The sequence below is a fragment of the Cnephaeus nilssonii genome, assembly GCF_951640355.1.
Source record: "Cnephaeus nilssonii genome assembly, chromosome: 5".
NCBI classification, from domain to species: Eukaryota; Metazoa; Chordata; class Mammalia; order Chiroptera; family Vespertilionidae; genus Cnephaeus; species Cnephaeus nilssonii.
Window position 1 is genome coordinate 21,690,519 of NC_137076.1, and position 27,974 is coordinate 21,718,492.

Sequence of the window (27,974 nt, forward strand, 5' to 3'; positions counted from 1 at the left end):
GGCACTCGGCCCTGGGAACACAAACCTAAACAAGGCCTGGCTCTGCCTGGGAGGCGCTCCCAGTGGGGATCCGAGAAGGCCTCTCTCTTGGGGATGTGACATTTGAGCCCAGACCTACAGGGGGCTAGTAAGGGCACGGGGTGGACACTCCAGGTAGAGAGAGCAGCTTCCGTCCCAGCCGACGTGGGACAGGCTGGTGGGACACTCCCTGGAGGGCTTCGGAGGCCAGAGGAAGGTGTTTAGACTAAAAACCCACTGACGTGTTTTAAGCAGAAGACGCCGGGGATGTGTGCTCAAGAAAGCACCTCCAGCAGGACGGACAGCCAGGCCGGAGGAGGGCCCGAGTCCTGGCGGGGGGGCAGTGGCATGAGGGGGTAGGGTGTAGCTGAGAGATGTTTGGGGCTGGACACAGTAGGCCCTGGTCAGGGCCAGTCGTGCAGGGCAGGGTGGGATCCTGTCCCTTTAAAAAAAACACAACTGGATGTTTTGGTTCATGTGAGGTTTGGAGTGTTCATTTTGATCTGTTTAAATATTGCATCAAAACATGATGATATTTTCAGGGGGTTTTGTGGCACCCCCTGGCATATTTTCCCCTGGTGAGTGCCTCAGTCGTCTCCCCTTGACTCTGGGGGCTGATGGGTCCAAGGAAGCATTGGAGGGTGTTGCCCACCTCTGACTTGAGCAACTCGATGGATGATGGTATCAAGGAGGAACTGAGAAGGTGATCGAGGAGGAGGAGCAGGCAGGCTGGGCCCAAGGGGCTCCCCTAGGGCTGATCTGGGGGTGGACACGAATGAGTGCCCAGCAACGCTGCCGTCAGTGAGCACCTGCTCCCAGCACAGAGGGCCGTCCGTGCAGGCTTCCTCAGCCTGAGCACCCGTACCTGGGCCACCCTTGGCCCACCTGATCCCTCTCCTCCTTCCCCAGCACCACCAAGCGCCCCAAGTCCATTGATGACAGCGAGATGGAGAGCCCTGTCGACGATGTCTTCTATCCCGGGACAGGCCGCTCCCCAGCGGCTGGCAGCAGCCAGTCCAGCGGGTGGCCCAACGATGTGGATGCAGGTATGGGCGCCGCGAGGCCTGGCCCGGAGCAAGGGCGGCCCTGAACCTCGTCTCCTCCCTCCGTTCACCTGGCGACTCTCCCACCGGTTCCCCCACTGTCAGTGGCACTCCCCGGCTTCTCGCCTCCCGACCTTCCAGCGGAAGGCAGTGCCGGCCAGAGCGGGCCGAAGAACGGAGCAGAGGCGAGGAGCTTGGCTGCCACGGTGGGCAGCAGAGCCACGGGCCTGGCAGGCGGGACGCGGAGGCCTCTGATGCCCTGCAGTGGGGCTGGGGCCTCCTCTTCAGAGCCTTCTCAGGTTCCTTCTCTTGGTATTTCTGTAGAAAGCCTGTCCCCGCTCTGTAGCCTTGGTGGTATAACCAGCTCACTGCCATGCGTCCAAAACAAACCGTCCCCGCGTCTCCAGACGCCTGTGGCGTACAAAGGGTTGAAGAGGTTTCTCAGACTGGGCCCTGCTGACGCTGGGGCTGGGTCCTTCTCTGCGCTGCGGCATCCTGTGCACTGAAGGATGGTGAGCAGCGGCCCTGCCTCCCCCCACTAGATGCCAGTAGCACCCCCACCTCCCCCCCCCCCCCCCCACACACACACACCGGGTGTGATGGCCAAAAATGTCTCCAAACACTGTTGAATGTCCCCTAGGGTTGGGGGAGGACAGACTTCCCCAGCTGACTGAGCTGAGAACTGCTGGGTGAAAGGGCCCCGCTTCGCAGAAAGGAGCAGAGTCTAGTCAAGAGTGAGCAGAACTGTCTTCAGGCCTCCCAGCCCCCTGCAGCCACCCCCTTCCCGGTGAACCCACCCACGGTCACGTCCGGTCCTGCTGGGAGGCCTGGGCAGGCCTGGAGAGCCCCTGCGTGTGTGCGCGCCTGTGGCAGGTGTGGCTGAGGAAGCTGGCTGCGGGATACTTCTTGGCACACCGGGGGTCAGCCTGTGTGTGTCCTTGAGGTGTGTGTCTGGGGCCGGGAGTACCGCCCGTGCGTGTGTGGGATGTGCCCAGGGGACCTCTGCTCTACTCGGCCTGGGGGTGGGGACTTGGTTTTCCAGTGGTGCTCTTCTGGCGTTTTCCAGATGTGGCCCGACTGGGCAGGGCCAAGTGGATGGGCAGGGGCTGGGATGAGGGAGAAGAAAGGCCACAGGACAGGGAGGCGCTGCCCCAGACACAGAATCCGCTTCTGCTCTTGGCTCCTCTGGAGGAGGGGAGGAGGGGAGGAGGGCTCCGCCGGGCCTGGGCGAAGGGAGCAGGCTCTGGGCCACCATGGATGGAGCCCCGCCTCTGCGGACGTCGCTCCGCATGACTTAGGGTGCTCTTCCCAGGGTTTCCTGGAGGCAGGCGGGGGAGGTGGCCAGCACAGTCCAGATGCTCCCCTGGGGAGCCTCGGGAGTTGTAGAGAGAAGCCCCAGCCAGGGCCTCAGTTAAGGGGCTGCTCCCACAAGGCGTCAGGTGCCTTACCTGGGCCCTCCTCTCGGCCTAGACCTAGTTCCCAAGGAGCCCTCCTCCCCAGGCTCCTGCTCTCTTCTTTCTTGGCTGTCTGCTGCAGAGCCCGCCATTTCTGCTCCTTCCTGCAGTCCTGCTGCGGCCCCCCGCTTCCTCGCTTTCCCCTCTTTTCCTCCTCACCCCGCTTCCTGTGTCGTTTCCCTGTGCTGAGACAAATCGCCAATTAAGCAGCCCAGCTGCAGGACAGGGAACAGCTGGGGAGGCACTGTGTGGCCTAGGGGACAGCTGTGCACAGCTGGTGGGGCGCTTCCCCCCCCCCTCACTGTGCCAGCTATCAGGTGGCACACAGCTGCTGCCAGATAACACCTCTTCTGGCGGCTGGGAGTTCGCCCTTCCCCCGCCTCTTCCCTCTGTGGTTAAAGTGGCTCTTATTTCTCTGTTCTGCAGCCCCCTACCCCCCACCCAAGCTGACTTGATTTGTGCATCAAAGATGGCAGCTCTGGAGATCTGCTCCAACTCCACCTTACCCCTCCCTCCCAGCCTGGGCACAGCCGCTGAGGCTCCGCCCAGAGAAGAATCAAGCTCCCACAGAGGACCTGGCCCCGGGGCCGGCCATGCTTTGTCATAGGGTTACTTGGATGTGGTGCCCACTGGGCACAGAGGTGACCTTGGTTGGCAGCATTAAGGTCCTAGAGGGGTGTCCTCTGTGCCCCTGTCTCCTGCTGAACGCCACCCCCTCTCTGGCACTGGCAGCAAAACAAATGCCCCATCCAAAGGCAGTCCAACCTCTGGGTTCCCTGGCCGAGGCAATCCTTGCCTGGCCAGCTCTGACCCCAGTGCCCTTCCTGGTCCCCTGATCCTGTATCCCACCCTTTCCTCTGTGCCCCCTGAGCTCAGTATCTGCCTGTCAGGAGGCAAGATGGACCCCCTGCCCAGCACACCCAAGCGCCTCATTTTCCTCTCCTGTCAGGAGCACCCGGTGCCGGCTGGTCTGCACACAGGGCCTGAGAAACAGCCGGCTGGGGCAGAGGTGGCAGGAGGGAGCGCGGTGGGGGAAGGGGCAGCCAGGAGGGGGCTGAGGAGAGGAGTGAGCTGCTGGCTTCCTGCCTTCCCCGCTCCCGCCCTGGCCCAGCTAAACCTGCCCTGTGTTGCTGATTCCTCCCCCCAGGCCCGGCTTCTCTAAAGAAGTCAGGAAAGCTGGACTTCTGCAGTGCCCTCTCCTCTCAGGGCAGCTCCCCGCGCATGGCTTTCACTCACCACCCGCTGCCTGTGCTTGCTGGAGTCAGACCAGGTGAGAAATGAGGGCCCAGAGGGGGACTATCGGGGCGGTGGCGGAGCACTGAGGGGCAGCTGGCCAGGTGAAGGGGCCAGGTCCGTCAGAGTGAGGGCCCCGAGCTCTCTAAGGGGCTGTGGTCTGACGGTGGGTGGGCGCGGGCATGGGCCCTCCTTCCACAGCAGCACTGACTGGAGACCCAGCCGGGCATTGGCCTCCTCACCTTATTCCCGAGCGCACTCCTATTGCTTCTCCCTCCCCACGTGCACATGTGTACATGCTTGTGTGTGTGCCCTGTGCTTGTGTGTATGCATGCACGGAGTGCATGTGTGCACAGGCCCGCCTTGCCCTCAGGCCTGCCCGGTTCTCCTCTCCTCTCGCCAGCTGTGGCTGGGAAAGCTCAGCTTCTCCCTCTGCCCTCCTCTCAGCTGCTCTCCCGGCTCCTGGGCAAAGGTCCGGTCTCCCCGCACCGACCCAGGTGGGCACGGGGCGCAGATTGAAAGGACACTCGGGAACCCAGGGCTCACTCGTGGCACCTGGGCTGTTCTCCCAGGACTGGAACTGGCCGCTGACTTGGGGGCTCTCTTGCTTCCGTCTCGGGAGAAGGTGTTTGGCAGGGAGAACACCTCGATGTTCCCTAGGGGATGGAATCAGGCAGGAAGCTGTGGGAGCCGAGTCCTCCCCACCCCCTCATTTGCTTCTTCCCGCTCTTGTTTCTACCCCCACCCCGGCGCCCATCTGGCAGAAAGAGGCTTGAACTTTTTCTGGACGCAGCCCTGTGTCCGCCCACCATCTCCTGGGCCCTTCTCTAGGACACAGAGAATGGCAAGGTTTACCCTCCCGGCTTCCTCCTCGGGGCCTCCTGGCTGGGAGCCCAGAGGCAGCCTGCGCTGGGGCAGGGCGTGGCGGCCTCAGGGTGGGGGCAGGGAGCCCAGCTCCACTCAGCTTTTATGAACTCCAGAGAGAAGCCAAGTTTCCTCAGCCCCTAATGAAACCAAGAGCAAGAGCGAGCTGATTGGAAACAGACGGGAGGGAGAGGACTGGCTGGGGAAGAGCTGGGGCCTGGGCCGGGATGGAAGTTGTGTGTGCGAGGACGCATGTGCAAGGGTGATGGGGCTGAGCACACAAGAATGTGGCCCAGGCAGCGGCGGCCAGGCGCACACCTGCTCACACGCAGGAGATGGATGTGCACGTTGCGTCCTGCGAGGTGTGGGGTCGTGTCTGTCTCCTCTCCCTCATCCAGGCTCCCATCCTCCCTGGACCTCGCCTTGGTGCAAACTGTAAGGGGGCACCCAGCATCCAGTCGTCAGGATAAATGATGTTTTAATGCAATGTTCTTTTTTAAAATATATTTTTATTGATTTCAGAGAGGAAGGTGGAGGGAGAGACAGATAGGTATATCAATGATGAGAGAGAGTCATTGATCAGCTGCCTCCTGCATGCCCCACACTGGGGATTGAGCCCGCAACCCCAGCATGTGCCTTGATTGGAATCGAACCCGGGACGAATCGAACCCGGGACCCTTCAGTCCGAGGGCCAAATCTCTATCCACTGAGCCAAACCAGCTAGAGCTAATGCAGTATTCTTAAAAAATAAAACGATCACAAAAACAGACAAAGAGCAAATACAAACATTTTAAACAAAAGATGGATCTGATGCTATATTGCATGGCCCTGCCTCATTTGCCTCGCATTAACCCTGGCCCTGCTCCCAATAAAACTTTATTTGTAAAGACAAGCAGCTGATTGGTGTGCAAGCCCGCAATTGCCAATTGGATTTTTTAAAAATATTGCATTAAAATGTTATTTACCTTGGTTACCGAGGGTTTTTTGTGTGTGTGTGCTGTCTCAACTTTCACGCCAGAGGCCAGACCCTCACCCTCCTTACCCTGGTCCCGGCCCTGCTCCCGCCCACTCTCCCTTTTCCTCGGTGCCCTGACCAGCAGGCTCCCTCATCTTCTCCACCCTGATGCCCTTCTCTTCCTGCCCACGTGCATGCAGGGAGCCCCCGGGCCACGGCGTCAGCGTTGCACTTCCCCTCCACATCCATCATCCAGCAGTCGAGCCCGTACTTCACGCACCCGACCATCCGCTACCACCACCACCACGGGCAGGACTCGCTGAAGGAGTTTGTGCAGTTTGTGTGCTCAGATGGCTCGGGCCAGGCCACCGGACAGGTGAGTCCAGAGGCCCGGGAGCCCCACCACAGCTCATCTCTCCGTCTGTCCGTCTGTGTCAGGATCACAGGGAGAGGGCCCGAGAGCCGAGCCCACCTGGGACGGGAGCAGCAGAGAGCCCGCAGTGCGGACACCTTAGTTTGCTGGCCGGCGGTAGGGGTTTGTGTATCGTGCCAGGGCCTCTCCGTCACTGTCCAGAGAGGTGGGGGCACCAGCAGGGCACACCTTGCTCGGGCTCCTTGCCCTCTCTCCAGTGTCTGTTCCCCCAGGAGTGCGCCCATGAGCTGTTCAACCCAGACCAGGCCCCTTACTCCTAACACCCCTCTTAAACCTCGGGGCTGCAAGGATTTTCTAGATCAAACTCTCCCCACCGTGGCACTGTTGGCATGTGGGGTTGTTCATCATTCTGCGGTAGGAGGCTGTCCTGGGCACCGTGGGGTGCTGAGCAGCATCCGTGGCCACAGGGGCTGTCCTAGAGACTCCTGTTGGCAGGACTTTTCACAGGGGGTTTCCAGGTTGCTTGTGGTTTTGTAGTGCAGCCCTGCTCCTCGGCCTGGGAGAGACTGGCTCTCCGGAGAGCTCTGTGGGGGTTGGGGGGCACTGCTGTTCTCTGTCAGTGAGCCCGAGGACCCAGGCCACTGACAAGCAGACATTCGGGGTCACTCGGGAAAGGAATGATTCCAAACAGTGGTGGTCCAGAGACAGCCCTTCAGTGGGACAGCGGTCCTCACCTAGTCCCTGGGAGACCACGCTGGGTTGGGACATGGTGGTCTCTCGACCTTTGGAAAGGTTCTGGAGCCCCAGCAGCAGGCTGCATTGCAAGAAGGCCCAGCTCCTGTCCCCCAGCCAGCCCAGCCTGGAGGCCCCCTGTGAGAGGTTAGGAGGGGAGGCCATTCAAAGGGCCACGAGGGGGCCCTTTCAGAGCCATGCCAGACCACACCCAGGGAGAGCAGGGGCGGCCCTTCAGGTGCCCCACACAGGGTGGACGTTTGCTAAGTGCGGGTGTGTTATTGATGGGGGGGCTCCTCACTCCGTCTTCCCTCCCTCCTGCTCTCTCTCCTTCTGCTTTCCAGCTCCTTTCCCCCTGGGCCCTTTAAGGGTTTCTCTTCCTGGCTCTGCAGCTCCTTAGCACACTCAGAGCCTTGCCCCCCTCTCTGGACAAGCTCTGTTCACTTTAGGGGCATTCAGGGAAAAGTGAACGTGTCCCCCAACAGCTACTGCACTTTCTCCAGAGATGCCGGCAGAGTCTTTGGGAACTGCCAGCCCGTGTACCAGGCCCTTTGGGACTTCTGGGGTGTGGAGTGTTCCCTCCACCTGCCTTGCCTGCCTTCTCACCTACAGAGACAGCTGGGGCTGGGAATCAGTGAGACCAACCTGGGCGACCAGTTTAGCCCAGAGAGCTCGTCCCTCCCCTGGGCATCCTGACGGCTGGGTCCTGACCCTCTCCCTTGACTTGACTGTTCAAGATTAAGGTCTCATTTGGCCTAGAAGGTTCTCTTCTCTTTCTCCAAATAGACCATGGACAAAACGCTACAGACGGGTAAACAGCTTCCCTGGTTAGACAGGGAGGCTAGCTCGGCTGGGGATCGGCCTCTCTGGGTTCTTCTTGTGGCCTGTCGTGCCCAAGGGAGGAGGGGGTGTCTGCAGTGAGCCTGCTCCAGGTGGCCCGGCCTCTGAGAGGAGGCCAGAGACAGCACCATGCTGTGGGGGAGGAGAGAACCGGAGGCCCAGGCTCTGCAGCTGACTTAGCGGCAGGGGGTGGCCACACAGGCAGCACCTGCTCCTTGGCCACCTCCAGAGGAGAAGTCAGCATGCAGGGCGCCCCCCGGAGGCCTTGCGGACACACAGGTGGCTGGGTCCCACCTGATTCTGATTCTGCCGGGCTGGGTGGGCCTGAGAATCTGCGTTTCTCTCCAAGTTCTCAGCTGCTGCTGCTTCTGGTCAGAGGACCACTCTGAGAACCACTGATCCAGAGCCCAGAGGAGTGCATTCCTAATTTCCGTGAGAGTTTGAAGTTACAGGTCCTCTTTACAGAACAATGTGTGCATACAAAAAGTTTACAGATGATCTGCAGAAGGGATGCCAGGTGCCCCCTGTGGCTTAGCCTCGGTCCCCAGGGTTAGGCCCTGACCGAGAAGAACCACATCAGTCAAGGCCAAGGTCAAACGGAGACACCACTCAGAGGAGATGCACAGAACAGAAAGAAGGTGCCTTGTTAGCTGTTTTTCTGGCAGAGAGAAGAGACCGCCAATGCCATGGAGAGGTCCCAGGGCTCAGTGAGGGGCAGGAGGCCTGGTTCCAGCTCAGCTTCCACCAGCAATGCTGGAGCAGCCAGGCAAGCCCTCGTCTTCATCTGTCACTAGCATGCACTCCTAGCTCTTTTTTAAAAATATATTTTTTAATTGGTTTCAGAGAGGAAGGGAGAGGAGGAGAGAGAGAGATAGAAACATCAGTGATGAGAGAGAATCATTGATTGGCTGCCTCCTGCACGCCCCACACTGGGGATCTAGCCTGCAACCCGGGCATGTGCCTTGACTGAGAATGGAACCGTGACCTCCTGGTGTATAGGTTCATGCTCAACTGCTGAGCCACGCCAACCGGGTTGCGCTTATAGCTCTTAACTCATGAGGTCGTAAGATGCTGCTGCAAGTCACAAGACCTTGAGATTTTTAAAAACTTCAGCTTATAACCCAACCCGAGCAGAGACCTCCTAGCCTGGTTGGAAGTTGCTTCTAGAAATCGAATGTTGTAAAATCGGCAGGTTTTGATGTTCAGCCATATCACGCTGGGATTAGCTTTATCAGGTGGAATTCGTGTTTTAGATCCTCCTGGGTATAGACTGGCTCTGGGGACTAGAAGGAGGTAGAGGCTGCCCTGGGAGCAAGTGCTGCCTCGAAAGCCCCCATTTCCCAGGGGCCCGGGCTCAGGATGGCCTGGAGAACAGCAGTGAGGCTGTGACGTGTGGCGTTGGCTGCCCTGGTGGGAAAGCAAGATAGGAACCAGATAGGCCGTGGACAGGAGGGAAGACAGGTGCTGCTCGTGTCTCAGCATCAACCCTGCAGAGCTGGAAAGCCCCTGGCCCGTGTCTGGAACTGAAGGGACCGTTTCTGAAAGGACACTTGACACAGAGGGTCTCCAGCCCAGGACCAGCAGCCACTGCTGGCTTTTGTCAGGGTCCTCTGAGTGGGCAAGAAGAATCAAGTCCAGGGAACCACTTGGAGGGACGATGTCAGACCTACGCTGGTCACTGGAGGTGAAGGATGGTGGGCAGAATGGCCAGAGTTCAGAGGGGCGTGGCCTGCCCGAGTCAGCGTGGGCCTGTATGGTTTTAATGTGCAGCAGGGGGGGCTGTTGATTCAACTCAGTCCGCGGGACTTGAGTGCTGCAGGCTTGAGGCACACAGAGGTGGCCTCTGTGGCTCGCTGGGGAGCCTGGGTGGCAGGCAGTCTGCTTGAAAGGTCCCAGGGGAGGTCAAGAGCAGCCTGGACAACAGGGCAGAGAGAGATGGATGGTGGTTCAGGGAATCTGATTGGTGCCCACGTTGGAGACAGTGTGTTGTGAGCAGGCCTTGAAGGGTGTAGGAAAAGGCACTCTAGACAGAGGGTCCTGCCGTGAGCAGGTGTGCAGCCCAGCTGTTAGGCTGCGCCTGGAAGCCCCAGTCAGTTTGCAATGGGATGTACTTGAGAGGCGGGGTTATCAGGGCACCAGTGCTGGGAGCGTCTCCACCCGGGGTCCTTGAATCCCACCTGGGGAGATCCTATTTTATGTCAGATGCAGTCAGAGCCATGGCCGGTTTCAGGAGACAGGAAAAGTCTGAGCACCTTGGGACCTGGGGAGGAGGGTTGTTGAGCCTGGCGGAGAAAATCCACAGGACCCACCGAGTCAGACAGACACGGCTGGGAACCTCAGGCCTCACCAGTCACAGCCCAGTGATGGCATCAGCCACTCAGCTGCACAGAGCCTTGTTTCCCAGCTGTGAAAGGGGGGGCGGAACTTCCCTTGCAGCAGGGTTTTCCTGCCTGCAGCACTGATCATGTTTGGACCGATGAGCCCTTGTCCTGGGGGGCATCCTGGGCATTACAGGGTGCTGAGCAGCACTCCCTGCCTCCACCCGCCAGCGACTAGTAGCATCCCCCAGAAGCTGTGCTCCCCGACACGTCTACAGACGTGGCCAGCGAGAACTGCTGCCTTACAGGTCCCTTGGCGGATTGAACACGATATGAGTAAAATGCCTGGTACAGAGCTAGGCGCCCAGGGCACTGAGCTGACGAGCACAGTCGGCGTAGGGGAGACCCCTTGCAAGTCTCATTGTCATTGTCCAGGCAAAACCAGTGATGACAGAAAGACTGTCTGGAGACATCCATGGGGTGGGCTCCGCAGGGGTCGCCCACCAGCTGAAGGAGGAGCACAGAAGCTTCCCACGTTCTCACACCTGGCTGGCTGGGAGGGCAGAGCTTTGCCCCATGAGAGAGAGGCCGGTTTAGGATGAAGAGCTCTGGCCCAGCTCCCCTGAGCTCCGGCTGCTGGTGGTCCTCGGGGACACTGCCCAGAGCAGGGGGAGGTACGTGCCCCGAGCTCAGGGAGGCCTCTCCAGGGAAGCAGTGCCTGTAAGAAGCAGGGACCTCTGCCTCGCCTGTGGCGCCTGGGTCCTTGGGAGCTCAAAGGCTGACGCACGCAAGGCCACGCACAGGAGTTTGAGGTCCAAGAGGGAACGAAGGACAAGGAACGGACCTAGTGACCTGGCACCCGGTTTCTGAGAGCATTGTACGAGGAAGTCCGCTAGAGGAACCTCCAGGAACGAGCGGCAGCAATGGATTTTCCTCCCGGGCTCTTCCATAGCAAAAGGATCATCTCCCCACCGTCCTCTGGCGGCTGGAGCTGAGGGCAAGCCCCCCAGTGCCCAGCATCCCCCAGGCCATGATGTGGGGTGGAGGATGGCAGTCCTTAGTTGGGTCAACCAGACCCACCCCCAGGGTAACTGTTTGCCCCCGCAGAGGGGGGCTCGTGTGTGTTTTGGGGGGACACAAGGGAGGGGGGAAGCTGGTGCATCTTTGCTGTCATAGGAGAAGGTCTTCAGGAGTGTGAGAGTTCAGGTGCAGCTGCTCTGTGGCTAGGCGGCACGTTTTGGTACCGAAAACACATTCCCTAAGAAATAACAAACCACCCGTCGGACACCCCCCTTCCTCCTCCCACAACCTCAGAAGAGGACCACGAAAAATAAAAAAATAAAAAACAGAGAGAGAGAGAGAGACACCTGAGAGACCAAACCGAGGCCTCCCGCCCTCACCCACCCTGAGCCCCGGAGGAGAGGACCCTGTTCTGCACCTTCCGCCGGGAGCGCCCGCTCTCAGGAGCGAGCTGGCGCGGCCGCGCAGGGGAGCGTGTGTCTGTGTGTGATGTGCCTTCATGCGTCACTCTATTTATGTTGTTCGCAGCCCAACGGTAGCGGCCAGGGCAAAGTCCCGGGGTCATTTTTGCTACCGCCGCCGCCTCCAGTGGCCAGACCTGTGCCCCTTCCTATGCCTGATTCCAAATCCACCAGCACTGCCCCAGACGGCGCCGCCTTGACTCCTCCATCACCTTGTAAGTGGACGATGAAACGGAAACCACAACGCCCCAGCCCATGCAAACAGCCTCCACTGCAAACAGACAAGCCCCCCATGCCCTGCCCCTCACCGAGCCCTCCCCCGCCCAGAAGGCCTCGGAGCCTCCCGCTCGGACGAGGGCAAAGCTGAGCCCCCCACCGCGGCCGCCCAGGCCTCAGGCGCACCCGCCGGCACACCACTAGCCCCCCTGCCCGCTGCTCCCGGCCCTGGCCCCTGGCCCAGGCCCCTGGGGGGCGGGAGGGGGAGCGCAGTGGGGCGCAGGCCGGGGTGCTGGCCAGGGTGGGAAGGGACCGGGAGGCGCAGCCATGCCATCTTCATGCCTGATTGCTGTATTTTTCGTTTTTCGTTTTTTTTTTTTGTTTTTTGATTTTTTTTTGTTGTTTTGTCGTGCCCCCCACACACCAAGAAAACTTAATGTGACCACAAGGCGACGCCACCACCATTCCCTTTTTGCCTTGCCCCCCTCCCCTCCATTCAGGCCTCTAAAAGGTGCAGCAGGCCCGCCCCTGACCCTTCCCTTCAGTCTCACATTTGGTTTCTCTCGTTGTTCCTCTTTTTGTTCCCCCTCCCTCCCCCCTCCCTCAGTTCCTCCCCAGGTTGGATATTCCAAGGACAAGGGAGGGCTCTGGACCTTGGCTTACTTCATCTCTTTCTCTTTCTCTCTCTCTTTTTTAAACCAATGACAACTTTTGTCCAAGGGAAGAGAAAAATCTGAGTTGGGAGGCCCAAGGTAGACCCGACGTGAGGGACAGAAGAGGCGGCGGGTGGGCGGTGTGCCGTCTGCGGGCAGGGCGGGCAGGGCGTGGGCAGCGCTTCGGGCGCTCTGGGGGCTGGCAGGCCGCAGGCCAGGACTTCCGGGTGGGAGGGGTGGCCCATCTCACCACTTTTCTCCGTCTTGCGCTCTCTGTCTCACCTTCTCTCCCATGGTTTGAGTTCTTCCCCCCTCTCCTTCCTCTTCATGCCATCTTCCCATCTGCATCCGCCATAAGACATCAAGTCACGGTCATGGTCATTGGAGGTGGGCAGGGTGGGAGAGGGGACCAGGCTACAGGGTGGCACTTCTGGACGGAAGCTGGTGAGCATGGGGTCCCTGGGGTGTATGTGGCACAGGGCAGGGGGTGGGGGGCTCCCAGGTAGCCGGTGACCCTCATACTCCCCTGTGGGGGTATCCTCCTTCCTGGGGTGGCAGGGCCCTTTCCCTCCCCTGGGAGCCTGCCGAGCTTCCCCTGGGAAAAGCACAAGGGTGTTGGGCTCATTTGCCCCTCAGACCCCAGAACAGTCGCCCTGGGCACCCAAGCCCCGGGGCTCCACCAGGGCCTCCAGCCTCCTCTTCCTCTTGTGCCTTGGCCTGTTTCAGACCCTGGGGAACCCCAGGACCATAGCACCTGGCTCATCCATCAGAGGAAGAGAATGCCTGCCAGGCCTGAGCTTTGTCACCCTGGGCCCTAGCCGGCAGCCAACTCCTACATCCCTCTCCGAGCCCATCCCACCTGGCCCAGCCCTCCCTTGGGCCCCTCCAAGTTCCCTGGACCATCGGCCCAGTCCTTGGGACTGTCCAGGGTAGGAAGTGGAGCAGCACCCAACTAGCCGCCCTGGTTGGAGAGGTGGCCCAACTGGGAACAGCCTTCCCCAAGCAGGGTGGGGCCAGTCCACCAGAGTCCCGCCCTCCCGCCTCCCTTCTCTCCAGACCTGAGAGGGCCAGTGGGAAAGCAAGGTCACCCCCTTAGGGTGCTTGGAGAGGAGGGCTACCCCGGCCCTGCTCAGTGCCTGGTTGGGGGAGAGGACTGGGTCTGTGGGGTCTCAGCTGAAGTCTCCAGGGCCCCTCCCCACCCCCGGGCCAGGAAGGAGGACAGGACGCCTGGCTCAGGCAGAGGCTGGGGGTGGGGGACAGTGTGTGTTCCTGGTGAGAGGATGAAGGGGCCCCTCTGGCCGGTCCTCCCCACTGCCAGCCTAAAGCTGGACAGCACGGTCTAACCAGTGTCTCCCTCTCTCAGCAGCCCCACAGGGGCAGTGCCCAGGTGGGCCCCAAGGCCTCACGGGGTTTTTCCCTCTCTCTCCTGCTCCCCACAGCATTCGCAGCGACAGGCGCCTCCTCTGCCAACCGGTTTGTCAGCATCGGACCCCGGGACGGCAACTTTCTGAACATCCCACAGCAGTCTCAGGTAGGAGTGTGCAGGCGAGGGGGGGGGGGGCGGGGGGGGCGCAGGCAGGGGTGGGGGCATCGTGGTGTCAGGGAAGAGGCCAGGGTCTTGGGGTTCCTCTGGGAGAAGGGCTTGGGGCAGGGCTGAAGGATCCAGGCGTTTGCACGCCCAGCTGAGCCTGCCTCCCCAGGCAGCTCCCAGGCCCCCTGGCTAACCAGCTAATTGGATAATTAGTTCTGACAACCTCGGCCCTGAGGAAGGTGGCCAAGGACCCGAGGCGGGAGGCACGCTGGGCCAGGCCGGAGAGAAGCAAAGACGGGAGCCGAGGCCCAGTCAGGGTGGGACGGCATCTGCCCTGTGGATCTCCTCCTGCTCTGCGGGAAGCCCTGGTCCCCAGCCCGCCCCGCTCCCCTGGCTTTGGGTGGGCTGAGGAGGGACCGAGCTGGCCTGGTGGGCCACGTGCCCAGAGACTCTGGCACCAGGGGCAGGGCAAGTCCCGTTGTGCCCCGGAGGCCCCTCCCCCAACTCCCCTTGAGTCCTGTTGGAAGGGTGACCAAGCTTCTGGAGCCCCCCAGCCCTGCTCCCATCTGTCTCCAGTTCTCACAAGGAAACAACCCCACCACCCCAACCCTCCTGCTGGGCACCCCGGACACTGCTTTGCACAGGCACGCACACACACACACACACACCACACACACACACACACACACACACACACACACACACACACACACACGTGTCCCGCCTTTCCCATGCCTGTCCCCAAGAGGCTGGGGAGAGTCTCCAGCGCCCAGGGCCCTTGGGGCACAGAGAGCACCCTCCTCGGGAGCAGGGCAAAGGCCGCGTGCAGAGTGTGGCACTGAAATACCACCCTGTGAGCCCAGGGCCCAGGAGGCTTCAGCCCTGGGGACGTCCACCTCCGCCCAGAGCCCTGGCCACCTCTTTCGGCTCCTGCTCCCTCTCTGCTCTGAGGCCTGAGTCCAGAGAAAGTTGGTGGATAGAAGTTTTGTATGTGTGGTTTTGAGGTTTTGTTTTTTCCCTTTTCCTTTCCCTCCCTCGGAAGAAGAAAAAAAACAACACAACACAAAACACAACAGCCAAAAACTTTGTCAAACTGCAAACTTCAGAGCTCCCTAGTGGCAAGGAGGGGAGGGGAGGGGAACTTCAGCCCCCTCCAGCTTCCCACCCCCTTTCCCCAGAGTCACGTCTGACCCGTCTGGTTTCCAAGAGCAACCAGACATGATGTAACACCCAGATGAACTTGAACTTGGGGGTGTTGAGAAGAAAAACAATGGCTCCGAGCAGGGGCTGGAGCCAGCCCCCTCCACTCTGTGCCAGGGAGCCCGGGAGAGCCCTGCTGGCAGAGGGCGGGAGGGGGTGCCAGAGGAAGGGACCTCTGTGGGCCGCCCTCCCAGCTCGGGCTGGCACCAGGCTGCAGGACTCCATCGCGCCCGCCCGCCCGCCCGCCCTCCCTCCCTCCCGCCGCCAGCCGGCTGCCTGCAGCTCTGGCTGTTCCCTGCTTGCTTTCGTGCTTTCCTGCTCTCCGGGACCACAGCCTCCAGCCCTCCCTGCTCACCCCATTTCCGCCTCCGTGTGCTTTCCCTTCTGCACTTTCTCTGCTCACTTTGCTTGGACGGTGGGGCCAAGTCAGAGTATGAGGCAAGTTTTCCTCCCCGCTGTTCCCAAAAGGGGCCTGGGCCTTGGCAGGGAGCAGGCAGGTGTGCACGGCGGTGGCCGCGGCCGCGGTGGGGGGACCAGAGCTGGACAAGCCTAGCCAGGAGCCCTTGGGCCTGGGGGCAAGCGGGCTGCAGCGGGTGGGCACCAGGGGTACAGTGGGGGTCGGTTTCCACAGTAACCAGTGACTTTAGCTGATCTCTGGAGCACCAGATGGAGAGAGAACAATAGAATGAGGGAAGAAAAGGGAATTTTAGCAATTTTGTCATTCCCTGGGCAGCGCTTTTTACTTAGTTTTAATCAATTTTGGACCTGGCTCAGGAAGCAGGGAGGGGTAAGCAGAAAAGCCACTCTGTGCTTGGCAGCAGATCCCTGTTCCTGGGACCTGTGAGGAGGTGCTGGGGACCTGCTGGAGCAGCCTTTGTCCTGCACTCCAAGCCCGGAACTGGAGTCTTCCTCCTCTGAGGGAGTCCCCAAGTTTGAGCACTGGTGGTTGTCCCCCTGCTGTGCAACTGGGGAGACCCTAAAGGGCCTGCTTAGGGCTTTGGCTTGGTCTGGAAGGGACCTGGTTGTCCCCAGAACCTCTTGTCCTTCACAGGGAGGGGGAGGGGCAGGCTCACAGCTAGGGCAGTGGTATAGGGTTCCAGTGTAGCCTCTCTTTGGAAAGAGGGTCCCAGAGCGCATCAAGGTGGGGGTGGGGGTGGGTACCCAGGCAGTTTCTCCAAAGGCCAGGACAGGAAGCTCAGGAGCTGGCCGCTGACCCCACCCCCACCCCCGGCTGCCCATGCTGGGGATGCTTCGGGTTCCCCCACAACTTGCCAGCCCCCACCACACACACCGTGAGCCTCCACTTGGCCTTCAGTCAGTAGAAGGGTCGGACTCCGGGCAGGTCCCCCCTGTGCGTGTTGTCCAGCATGGGGCAGGAGGTGTAGCATCTCTGCCCAGCCAGTAAACACCAGTAGCATCCCAGTCACTGTGACAGCCCCAACCCCCACTTTCCCAAATGCCCTCCAGCCGCCCTACCCGATGATGAGATAGCCATGGGCACGCGTGGTTGCTTAAATTTAAATAACTGGAGAAACATTTAATCCTTCCATTGCACTAGCCACATTTCAAGTGCTTAGAAGTCACAGGTGGCTACTGTAATGGATAGCACAAGTAGAGAACATTTCCACTGTCGAAGGGAGTCCTAGGTGATCTCTGAGGCCTTTTCTCACTGTAAAGCTCGATGTCTCCATCTCACAGTGGACGACAGCCTGCAATCCCAAACCAGAGCCTGGGCGGGGCGGGCGGGGCGGGCGGGGGCAGGTCTGGCCTGCAGGCAGAAGTGTGTGACCAAGACAAGTGCTTTAAATATTGGCATTTTCACATGAAATTCTGTCTGGATTTTTGGCTTCTTTTGAAAAGTTGGCTGAGTAGCTCCCCCAGGCCCTCTCTGGGACGTTGGCAGCCTTGCCCTAGGCAGGATGAGCACGCCACGCGTAGCCCTTAGGAGCATCAGCTCTGAACTGCCCCCTGCCTTTGAGTCCTTGGGCAGGTCAGCCACCCTCTCTCCACCTGGCTTCTGTGTGGGGTTGGAGCAAGGGCAGGAAGAGTGAGGTCCCGATGTGTGCTCTGTGGTTAGTTCTCCTTGCCCCCTGTGGATCCGAGTCTGTGACCCAGAGCCTGGGAGAGGCCCTGAGATGCGTTTTTCAGGGACCTCCATTTTGCACCAAGGGTACCACCAGGCACACCTAGGCACTGTAGACCATAGAGGAGAATGCCCCCGGCCCTACCCCTTGGCCATGAGGTGGGGCCAGAGCCTTTGGTGAAGGAAAATGCCAGGCGGCCCATGATGGGGAAGGGGGAAGGGGTGTCCACCCTGGGGATGTTTTGCGCTAAGTGGCCACCAAGGCCCGTTTGTGGGAAGGCAGCGCCCCCTGCTGGCATCCTAAGAGAAGGGACATCTGCCCTAGAGAGCCTGAGGTCCTTCCTCAGTGCTGTTGCCCTAGGCAGCAATTTTCTTTTTGTTTATTTGTTTGTTTTTTGTTGTTTTAATCCTCACCCAAGGGTATGTTTTTATTGATTTTAGAGAGAAACATCAATTGGTTGCCTCCCGTACACACCATGCAATCTGGGCATGTGCCCTGACCAGGAGTTAAACCCTCTATGACTTTTGGTGTATGGGACGACGCTCAACTAACTGAGCCACACCGGCCAGGGCAAGGCAGCAATTTTCAACCTTTTTCATCTCATGGCACACATAAACATTACTAAAATTCTGCGGCACACCAAAAAAATACATACTTTTGCCAATCTGACCAAAAAATATAGGTATAATTTTGGTTCATTCCCATCTGACTACTGTTGTTGTGTTGGCTGTTATTATTTTTTAAGTTGACAGTCTAAAGAAAAAAGCACTGTTATTAGTTATAGTTGAAAGCTATTACAAATGTATATTTTGTAGATTAAAAATATTTTATAATTAAAAAAGGAAAGGAAAAAGGCCAGTGTCCCTGACTAAAAATTCTTGTGGCACACTGGTTGAAAATTGCTGCCTTAAGGCTAGAGAATTGAGGGGGGGCGGCGTGTATCTACCAGGCCCCTCCCCCCAGGGCTACCACTGTTAGGGACTGAAGCCATGTGGTATCCCCCTCACCAGCCTTTCAGTCTGTGGGACCTTGGCTCGGGTGTACAGATGGGAATTTTTGCTTTTAAGTCTAAAGAGACAGAAAGAAAACTCAGCAAGAAGCTAGGCCACCAACCACCCCCCCTCCCCAAACCCCTCTGGGGACAAAAGCTCTAGCCTGGCATCCTCTCCACCCTCCAGGACCCACACAAAAACTTAAACAATTGGAAACATGGCCAGATCCCAGGTCTGAGCTTGTGCCAGCGCCAGCCACGGGGGTCCTACCCGCTGGGCACGATGCCCACGGGAAGGCCAGCTGGACTCTAGCACTAGGGGGCAGGGTCTCTTGGGGCGGGGGCAGGATTCCCACAGGAGGGACAGACAGAATGGGATGTAGCTCTGTGTGGTGGTGGTGTCCTTGGCTCCGCTGGAGCTGGACCCTCCGGGGGCCTCGGCCACCACCTGCAGCCACAGGGCCAGGTGGGAGTACGCAGGGCCCGGCCCCAGCTGTTCTCAATATCGCCTCTTTTTTGTCCCACTTCAGTCCTGGTTCCTCTGATAAGATCGACAAAAGAAATGACAAAATGAAAAGAAGAGGTTCCTCAAACAGGGGGAGAAGAAATTTTGAGACGTGGAAAAAAAAAATCCCCCAGCCCAGCCCCACCGAAAAGCAAAAATTAAACGTCGTCAGCCACTCAGCCCTTCTCTCCTCCAGCCCAGGGACCCCTGCAGGCCCCCCGAAGCAGCCCAGTTTTCTGAGAGCCCTCGGAAGAGGTCTCGGCGGAGCTGTGCACCAGCAGCCAAGCAGAAAGCAACATGCAAAACGGACTCTGCCCAGCAGAGGACAGAAAGAAAGAAAGGATGCAGCAGAACTTCCTTCCTCCCCCATCCCATCCTGGCCTTCTGGGGAAGGAACTTAATCCCCAAACAAGTCAACCAGCACCGTTCTGAAGGGGCCTGTCCCCCACCCTTGTCCTTCCTGGGGGAACCCCGCCCTCAGCTGGGGTCAGAGCTCCACTAGGGAGCTCAGAGGACTAGCTTGTAAAGATGAGGGGTGCAGATCCAGAGGGCACTCCCCTCCAGATCCCACCCAGCCCTCCCTCACTGCCTGTTCTGGATGGGGTGAGGCAGGGTGGCCTCTGAGTCCCCCTGCCCCACCCTTAGGCTAGAAGCCCCCACCCCTGGACAGGGGGCATCTCCTGGAGCTAGTTTCATGCTCCCGGAATGGAGGGTGTTCCACCACCCTACCCTGGGCCACAGGGGTATTCCCAGGACCCCAGACCCCTCTGTACAGTAAAAAGTCAAAAATGCTCTCCAAGGTCCAGTCCCAGAGTGGGACAGGCCCCCTCTCCCCTCTCTTCACAGGCAGGCCGGGGAGGTCGCCCTTCTGCCATGGCCCAAGTGAGGGGAGATGGGCCCCAAGTCGCCCCCACACCCCAGCCCGCATGCAGGTGCCCTTGTGCCACCCCATCGGTCCCTGCCCCTGCCCCTCACGCAGACAGCCCTGCTGTGGCCGGGCGGAGAGTGGAGCAGAAAGGGGACCGGGAGCGAAGCGAGAAGGAAGGGCAGCCGCTGCTGCCCTCGCCTAAGCCGCCACCTGCGCTAGGTAGGCGTCCTGCTGGCCCACTTTCCGTTCCTTTGGAGGGTGTTGGGTGTCGTCCTTTTTCAAAAGCGTTTTGGAGCTTTCTCTCTCCTCCCCCCCCCCCCCCCACTTTCCCCACCACCCCATCCCTTGTGGCCACTTCTCTCTGGATTTCAGCCGTAACGTCTTTACTCTTTATTTCGGGGTGGGGCATTCATTGTTTGGGTCTTCTGCTGTTGCAATTGGGAACTCCTCCTCCAGTTAAGCAACTTGGGAACAATTTGGTAACACACCACAGGAAGTAGCTCCCCCCCCCCCTGAAGTCCCCTCCTCCCCCAAGGGAAGGTTGGGGACTGTGCAGAGGGTCTTCAGAAGCCGGCCCTGGGAGGGAGGGGAGCAGGGGCACGCTCAGCCCGATCCGGGGGTGTGACTTGGCCCCTCTGGCTTGTCTTTCTGTGCCTTACTCCCTCCTCCCCACATCTCCCCTCCTTGGACCCCTTCTAAGTCCTTGTGCCTCTCTCTCTCTCTCTCTTTCTTAATTGTATGAAAACACAAAGCACAGGTCAGGATCCTCTGAAAGTCAATCAGCCCAACATTGCACGCAGGGGTGGGTTATGGGTTTTATTTATTGTGAATCTAGTGTGTGAGGCTGCGGCAGAGCAGGCGAGGGAAGGAAGGAGGCGAGGGCGCTGGCTGGGAGGGGAAGAGGGCCCTCACCTGGGGCTGAGGGGGCCAGCGGGTGACGCCTCCTCCCTAGCTGGAAGCCACAAGGTAGCTAGCCCTTGGGGTAGCTTTTGTTGGTAGTTGAGCAAAGGCCCTCCCCCCCACCCCCATCCGCTTGCAGCCCAGGGGAGGACGGGGACTGAGAAGCTGGGGACCGGGGATCCCACGGGAGCCTGGGGGCGGGGGTCGTGGGGAGTAGGGCGGGGGTGGGGGGCCGGGTGGGCCGGGCGTGACGCGCGGTCAAAGTGCAATGATTTTTCAGTTTGGTTGGCTAAACAGGGTCAGAGCTGAGAGGGGAGCGGAAGGGACCCCCTGCCCGGCCGCACGTGCCCTCGGAGACAATCGGGGCCGCGGGCGCTACGGGAGCAGGGGTCTGCGGGGCGCCCGCCCTGGCGAGGTCGGAAGCTGCAGGCCAGCTGGGCCGGCACGGAGCGCGCCCGGCGGGGCTGCGGGGCAGGCAGGGGTGGGGGTCGCTCCGTTCCCGAGTGTCGCTGTGAGGCTCAGGCGAGAGGCGACGAGGGCCACAGGAGATGTGGGGACGTATTAGAAGAGAAAAACAAACGGAAAAAAAAAACCCACAAAAAATATATATGGGGGAAATGAACTTTTTTTTTTTTCATTGAACCAAGTGCAATGCATCAGAGAGTTTTCCTATCTTTGTATGTTAAGAGATTGTTAAGAAAAATTCTATTTTTGTTGTAATGTCCTCGCGGCTCTGGGGACGCTAAAAGAACCGGGCCTGCCCCGCCCTTTGCGGGGATAACGAAAGCTGAGTGTTTTTCCTTTTTTTTTTTTTTTTTTTTTGTTCGTTTCAGGTTTTATTATTTCTTTTTTCGTTTTCTTTTTTTAAGTCGTTTTCCTGCGTTGACAAGGATGATCTGGGGTTTTTGTTTCGTCGTTCGTTCTCAGTTTCGGTGGGAGGGCTGAAGGAAACGTTCACATTTTAGAATTAAAAAATAAAAATAAAAACACCTGATTTTTAAAAATCACAAGATCTCAAAGGAAAAGGACGAGAGAAAAATATTTTTAAGATAATTCAACATAAAACCCTGGTGCTTCTTACATTATAAAGTACGTTTTTAAAGACCCACAAACTATTATACATAAGTTTATGATCAATTAAATACCCTGCACTTGTTAGGAACACGCATATCCCTTCTTTGTTGAGTTTAACGGAACGGGACAGCGGCGTGCGCCCAGCTGCGGGGCTGCTCTGGACGCGGGTCTCTCCGGGCGCCTCCTCCTCGGGGCCCAGCGCCCCCACCTCGCCCCCTCCCCCTCCCGGTACTGGGGCGCGGCGGGGGTCCCCAGTCCCTACCCCGCAGAGGTCAATGCCAACGAACAAATGTCCCCTCCCTCCCTCCCTCTCCGCCCTGAGCGCCCTTCTTTGAGCCAGACGCCAACTTGACCCTCACCAGCATTATCAGGAGCGCGCTCAGCAAGTTGGTAGTTCCCTCCCCGGCGCCCCCAACTCAACATCACTCCTCCCACCCCCACCCCCACCCCGTCACCCTCCGGGGAGCACGGGAAAGGCTCGACGCTCCAGGACAGGACCAGCCAAGCGGACAGGTCGATTCGCCCAGGCCTGCGCACGCACGCACGCACGCACACGGCCCCGCACACAGCCCACCCCACCCCTCAACCAGCCCTGTCAACTGCCTTACACACCCGCCCCCGCGCTGGCCGGCCGACCTAGTGCCTTGTTCTCACCCCCGTGCTGGCGGAGCGGACGCCGCGCTCTGGGTCCCAGAGGGGCCGGGTGGCTCAGACGACGCACCACTCCCCCACCCCGACCGTGCTGAACGGACCCCCCCTCCCGACACACACACACACACACACACACACGAGGAAAAATAAAAGGAGCAATAAAAAATCACGAGAACTTTCGCCCCCCAATCGAGAGCCCGAGGGGCACCCTAGCCCCGCCTCTGCTCCCCCCCCCCACCTTTGGGGCGCCCCCCTCCCCCCGCAAGCCAGCCTGGGCCAGCCCCGCTTCGGCCCCTCCCGGGAGATCCGTGCGCCCGACCAGCACCAGCATTGCGGACCGCAAAGGCCGCCCGTCCCGTCAAACAAGTTTCTTCTTAGGCTAAGAAACGCAGTATATACGAGTATCTCTATATATAGTACTAATGGATTTGGTGTGCTTCCCCTTAGCGTCCCCTGTCCCCCCTCTCCTCCTCCTTCAGCCTGGTCTCCCCCTCTCTGCCCTCCACCCCCGTCTCTGCACTGAGATACATAAGAAACAAGGGTAGTTTACTGTCTGTTTTGTTTTCTGGGTTTTCAGTGTCCTAGCGGAATGCAAGTAGGCAGCCAGCCCGTCTGTCCCCTCTCCGCCCCGCCCCGCCCCCCGTCACTGCGCTTCTGTTATACCATCTTTGCCTGACTCTCTCCGGCTTCTCCATTGAATGGCTAATGTGTATGTGAAATAAAGAAATAAAGAAAAACAAAAGCAAGAGCGCCTGAGCCTTCGCTAACGCGACCGTGCGGGTCCTGGTCGGGTTAGTGGGGAGGGGCCCCGCGTGGACTCTGCGCCTCTGTCCCCGCACCAGGCGCGCTGCCGACGCCGCCGTCGAGGCGTCAAGGCGCTTGTGTCCCTGAGTTTCCAGGAGGGGGCGCCGGCGAGAAGAGGAAGCCTCCCCGCCCCTCCCTACCTCTCCGTGAGCCCCTAACCAGGAAAAAAAAGAGGCACCACTTAGGTCCGACGGCCGCTCTGCCATGTTGATGTTCCCGGATCTCGCCTCGGGGAGGAGGATGCGGGCAAGGCAACTTCCAGCGGGCGGTGGGTGGTAAGAGGGTCTGCAGGGTTCCTGGGGGCGATCGCCCTTCCAGATCCCCTGCCATCCCCCCTGAAGGGTATGTCCTCACAGGTCCCTCTAGGGGGGGACTTCGCTCCAAACTAAGCGCAGTGTGTGGTCCGCCCCTTCCTCGACGGCCCAGGGCTGAGTTCCCATGCCCTTCCTGGGCTCAGAGGCGATGGCGGTCACCGCACCTCTGGGCTCACAGCCGCTTGTTCCGTCTTGATGGGGCGCGCCGCCCCAACCGGGCTGCCGTTGGGGCAGGCCGGGGTTGCGGGCTGCAGGCGCACCACCGCCTCGACCGGGTGACCAGGCCCACGGCGGGCGCCGTCGTCCGGGCCTCGGTGCGCCAGCCGTTTGCGGGGCCCAGGCGGGGCAGGGCCCGCTGCCAGAGCGGCTGCCTGGTCTCGCAGCAGCCGCACCAGGAAGCCGATGTACTTCATCGCGAGGCGGAGCACCTCATTCTTGCTCAGCTTCCGGTCGGGAGGGTGCGTGGGCAGCAGCTTCCTGAGCTCCGCGAAGGCGCCGTTCACGTTCTGTTGCCGCCAGCGCTCGCGACTGTTGGTGAACACACGCCGGGCCACCTTCTGGGGCTGTTGCCCTGCATGCGGGAGGGGAGGGGTTGGCACCGAGGTGGCGCCCCCTCCTGCCCTCACTTCAGGCACCCAGCACTCTATGGGGACTTCCACACAGGAGGTGAGCTGGGGCTTTCTCCACGCAAGGGATGCACGTGTAGGATCCACCACGTGTGGCTCCCCTGCTAGTGAGCAACCCTGCCCACCCGCCACCTCCACCATCGAGACAAGGATAGACCGGGCTGCACACAGCTGTGGCCTCTAAGCCTCTGACGGCACCTTCAGGTCAGTGGCTGAGATGCCCTAGCGAATGTTTCCTTGTGGCTGCCAGTGGGGGGAGCTGTTCCCGTAGTCTTCATTCTCAGTGTGTCCCTGTGTGTGGCCCCGGGGTGCTCGTGGGTCTGAGAAGTACGCTTATTGTGATTGTGGTCCTGTCCGTGTCTTAGGTGGTTGTGTGACTACTTGTGGTCTGTCTAAATGGCTGTGGTGGTGTGTGATGGTTGCCATGTGGCTGTGTCATGCATGGCTGTGGTGGTGTGGCTGATTCTTGTGTGGCCATGGTCCTAAGTGGCTGCGGTTGGCTGTGTCCTGTGTGTGGGGCTGTGGTCCCATGGCTGTCTCTTGCATGATGGTTGTCATGTGGCTGCTTCCTGGGTGGCTGTGCGTCCGAGTGGAGCTGCCATTTTGTGGCCCCTGTGCCATGCTGTGATTGCCAGGACGTGGTAGTTTGTTTGGGTGACCGGTTGCACATGAGTAGAACATGAGTACTGAACCCGTGCGGGCTGTTGTGTGTGTGTCTGTGCACTGGCAGCGCTCCCCCCTGAGGAAAGGTATGGGACAGATGTGGACGCAGGCAGACACAAACTCACACTCACCCTCAGCCAGCTCCAGCTCACAGTGGCTCGGTCTCCGCTTCAGCCGGCTGCTAGGGAAGATGCTAAAAGGTCCTGCCGGCCCAATGTAGAGGCTGTAAGGGGTCATGGGTCACTAATGCCTTGTGGGCAAGGACCCTGGCCCTGGATCCCCCAGGCCCAGCCCCCCACTAACCTGTTGAGGAAGGGGTGAGGATGGTAATGCAGGGCCAGAGGGGTTGGGGCACTTCCCAGGGCGGAGAATTGCAGCAGTGGGGGCCGAAGGGCACTCTGCTCTGTGGTGGCCATGGCTGCCCCTGGGGGCCTCGTGTGGCCCAAGCTGATCACCGGGACACCAGGGGGCAGCCTGGGGGATGAGACACCTTGGTGGCCCACCTCCTCTGCCTTTGGGGGCCCAGGTGAGGCAGGCTTGGGGAGTGGTGCAGGCGCTGGGCTGGGGGCACACACCATCTCAGCCTTCTCAGTCATGGTGGGGGCCACCTCCGCCTGGGCTTGGGGCGGGCACATGGACCCGAGGGGGTGCTCACCTGTGGGAGGGAAGGAAGCCAGTGGGAGGAGGAATCAGAGTCCACACACACCCTTAGCCCAACAGAGCCCTCAAATGGAAGGGAGAGTGGGAGGGAGGAGGCCCAGAAACTACCAGAACATGGGAGGAGGATCTGATACAAGGGCAAGAGATGCCCACTGAGATGCTGTGCAGTGATGAGCCCAGCAGTGCTGTCTCCGAGCTGTTTGTGACCCATGAGGGCATGAGCAAATTCCCTCCCTCCAGAATCCCCTCACCTGGCATCCGGAGGGAGGGGCAAGGCAGGGTATCCATGATGGACCCTGAGACCCTTAGATCTGACCCTAACACCCTTCATTGACACAGCGTGACCTTGGAATCCCTACATGATTGACTGTGACCTTTCACTGACCCCCCGCCTCCTGCCCGGGCCCACCCTGTGGTCCTCATCTAGGACCCCGAGGCTCTTCCCATCGCCTCCCTGTTGGACCCGGAAAGTCTTCCATAATCTCTCGTGACCCCACAAACACTGAAAATGTCCCCCTCACTAATCCTGCAACCCCCATTGCTGACACTATGACACCAAATGCTGGCACTGCCCAGTACATACAGTCATGCCTCAATCTTCCTTCTGGCCCTGGTGACCCCCCACCTGCCCCACCCATCAGCATCCACCTCTTTACGCCCTATTTAAATATCCCTGTTCACTCTTGACCCATGGCCTGGAGTGTCCCAGTAACATTGGGGACACCTGGTCCCTCTTCCCTGTCTTCCCCAACTGGGGTCCTGGGGAAGCTGGCCTGGCCTCTTAGTAGGTTCCTACAGATGAATGAATGAAGGAAGGCGGGAACGAATGAATGAATGCAGGTGGGTTGGGAATTCCCCCACCGTCAGGCTGCTCGCTCTTACCCCAGCGCTGGTCCTGCTGCCTGCTGAGTCCCCTGGCTCTGTCGGTCAGGGCAAGAATATGGCTCCAGCTTCAGGCCAGGCTCCCCAGCCCTGCTCCCTCCAGCCTCTCCACGCTACCCCAGGCCGCCAGCCACTCTGTCTGGACTTCACTTCTCTCTGGGCTCTCCAGGGCCTTGGGGCCTTGGTGGCGGCAGCAGCATGGGTCCCTCGAGGAAAAGTGAGCGGCTCAGGGGCCGGCCCGCCCTCTCCCCGCCCCCCCTCACCCCCCCTCTGCCGGTTTCCTCCCTCTTACCCCTGGCGCAGTGGCTGGAGGATGCTGGGCCAGCGCAGATAAGGGCCTGGCCGCCTGGCCGAGACTGATAAGGAGCCAGGCTGACCCCGGAGGAAACCAGCGGGCGGGGATCTCCAAGTTCGGCCTCTCGCCCCGCCCCAGGCCAGTGGGCAGGACTGGCAGTGACCCCTCCTCAGGGCTTCACCTTCCGTCCTCCCAGTCACTGGAAGGACCCTGGCCCTCTGAGGGCCAGCCCCAGTGCACAGCTACACACAGAGGGGAAACTGAGGCAGGAAAGCAGTGGCCTCCAGTGTTGCTTGGATCTGGCCTGTGGCTTTGAACACCCCAGCTGTGTCCGTGCTGTTGGGGGTGGAGAGCCCTTTCCGGCCCTGCTGGGGCTCGTGACTGCGGGGCCCCCTTCTTCTCTCCTCCCCCTGCCTGGTTCCTCTTTTTACAGAGCCCCTCCCAGCCTTTCTGCCACCCCCACCCTGGAGCGCGGCGTGGCAGAAGGCAGTTCTGACACTCTGATCTTGGGTGTCCAGCCTGGGCTGTTGTCCTGGTCCCCTGTGCTATCCACTCCACATTTCCAGGCCCAGGAAGGTGGCAGGAAGGACTACAGCTGGGGGAGACGTCCTATATTGCTAGGACCTTCCAATAGGTGCCCCAGCAAGTCCCCACAATCCTAGTCCTCTAGGTCATAGGATAGCATAGCCCCAGTTCGGTGGTCCCTGGCCCTCATCCCAGAGCCAGGCCACTTCAGGGTGAATGGTGATAAAGAGGTGCTGGGTGAGTGTCCTGGGTGGTGGTGAAACTCAAGACCCAGATGGAGCCTCCCGAAGGGTAGCAGTGACAAGGCTGTTCCCGATCCCCAGCACCCTCTCACCTGGGCCAGTTGTGCTTTGCCCCGTGTCTGTCTAGGTGGCTGCATGAGCCCCCAGGCAGGCCCTCAGCTGTCACCTTCCAGGAACCAGGTGATGCCAGGACCCCACCACCAGCCATCCCACTTGCCCAGGGAAGCAGGGGGCCACTTCTAAGTTCCCAGTGAACTTTGATGTGCCCACAAGGCCAGTTCTGGGATCAGGTTCATTTAACTCCTGAGATGGAGCAAGGTGAAGGGTGTCTGCGGGTCCCACAGCTACCGTGTGGCAGGGTGGGGGCTCTGTCCCAGGCCTCGCTGTTAACATTGCTAAGGCCTGCCCTAGTGGAGAGGATGCAGCAGCCTGCCCGGTACCTCTATGTGCACCCCCTCTCTCGAGGGGCCACAGGGCAGGAAACACCTGGTCTGGAGCGGATGCACAAGGAGCCTGGTTCCGGTCTGGCTTCCGCCACTACGGCCCTGCGGGGAGCTGGGCCAGAGAAACCAGGCAGCCAGGGCTGGCGGCGAGAGGCCACGTGGGAGCTCGGTGGCACCAGCTTGCGTGCACGCGCCTGTGTTCCGGAGCACGCCAATGGAGGGGGGTGTGGGAGAAGGCCCGTAGGTACGAGCGCACGGCTGCCACCCCGTGGTCGCTTGGGAAACCGCAGGCGCCAGCAACCGGGTGCCTAAGTGCTTCTTACTGCAGAGGAACAGACAGCTCCCCACACAGGCAGAAAGCCTCAGACAGAAACATTGACAACACCTCCCTCAGTCAGGCAGGGACACACCAACCTCTAGATGCAGACCTCCCCCAGGGAGTTAATTCACATGGACAGAGGAACAGGCCCCAGACATGCTAGACAGACAGACAGACCACCAGCAGCTTCTGCGCTCAGACAAATGACAGTCAGGGC

At 60.0% G+C, this 27,974-nt stretch overlaps 2 protein-coding genes across 7 annotated transcripts in view; one reads left to right on the forward strand and one right to left on the reverse strand.

Annotated features, from left to right (window-relative positions):
• The window catches only part of NFIX (nuclear factor I X), a 91,705-nt gene extending 71,302 nt beyond the window's left edge, over window positions 1-20,403 (forward strand). For 2 of the 5 annotated variants that reach the window (XM_079770094.1, XM_079770095.1), the window contains exons 6-11: window positions 928-1,064; window positions 3,663-3,785; window positions 5,768-5,943; window positions 11,379-11,526; window positions 13,620-13,711; window positions 18,517-20,402. In XM_079770094.1, the coding sequence (XP_079626220.1) occupies window positions 928-1,064; window positions 3,663-3,785; window positions 5,768-5,943; window positions 11,379-11,526; window positions 13,620-13,711; window positions 18,517-18,531 (691 nt within the window). In that variant the 3' untranslated portion in view covers window positions 18,532-20,402. Of the gene's footprint in view, window positions 1-927; window positions 1,065-3,662; window positions 3,786-5,767; window positions 5,944-11,378; window positions 11,527-13,619; window positions 13,712-18,516 lie in introns of all 5 variants that reach the window. The other 3 variants (XM_079770096.1, XM_079770097.1, XM_079770098.1) reach the window with 3 other exon arrangements.
• Window positions 20,404-22,830: 2,427 nt separating this feature from the next.
• Window positions 22,831-27,870, reverse strand: LYL1 (LYL1 basic helix-loop-helix family member). Of its 2 annotated transcripts, XM_079770102.1 has the most exons (5): window positions 26,226-27,870; window positions 25,934-26,139; window positions 24,695-25,046; window positions 24,523-24,614; window positions 22,831-23,673 (listed from the first exon to the last, which is right to left on the reverse strand). In XM_079770102.1, exons 3-5 carry the CDS (start codon window positions 25,024-25,026, stop codon window positions 23,258-23,260), a joined length of 840 nt encoding a protein of 279 aa, XP_079626228.1. In that variant the 5' UTR covers window positions 25,027-25,046; window positions 25,934-26,139; window positions 26,226-27,870; the 3' UTR covers window positions 22,831-23,257. The 2 variants fall into 2 exon arrangements, with proteins under 2 accessions (XP_079626228.1, XP_079626227.1); XM_079770101.1 differs by having other exon boundaries at window positions 25,934-27,870.
• Window positions 27,871-27,974: the final 104 nt, after the last annotated feature.

Coding starts and splice junctions, on each gene's coding strand:
- LYL1 (XM_079770102.1), bottom strand. CDS start 25,026: ATGTGCCCGCCCCAAGCCCAGGCGGAGGTGGCCCCCACCATGACTGAG. Junction 24,615..24,694: donor CCTCACCCCTTCCTCAACAG/GTTAGTGGGGGG, acceptor GACCCCTTACAG/CCTCTACATTGGGCCGGCAG. Junction 23,674..24,522: donor TGAGCTGGAGCTGGCTGAGG/GTGAGTGTGAGT, acceptor TCCCGCATGCAG/GGCAACAGCCCCAGAAGGTG.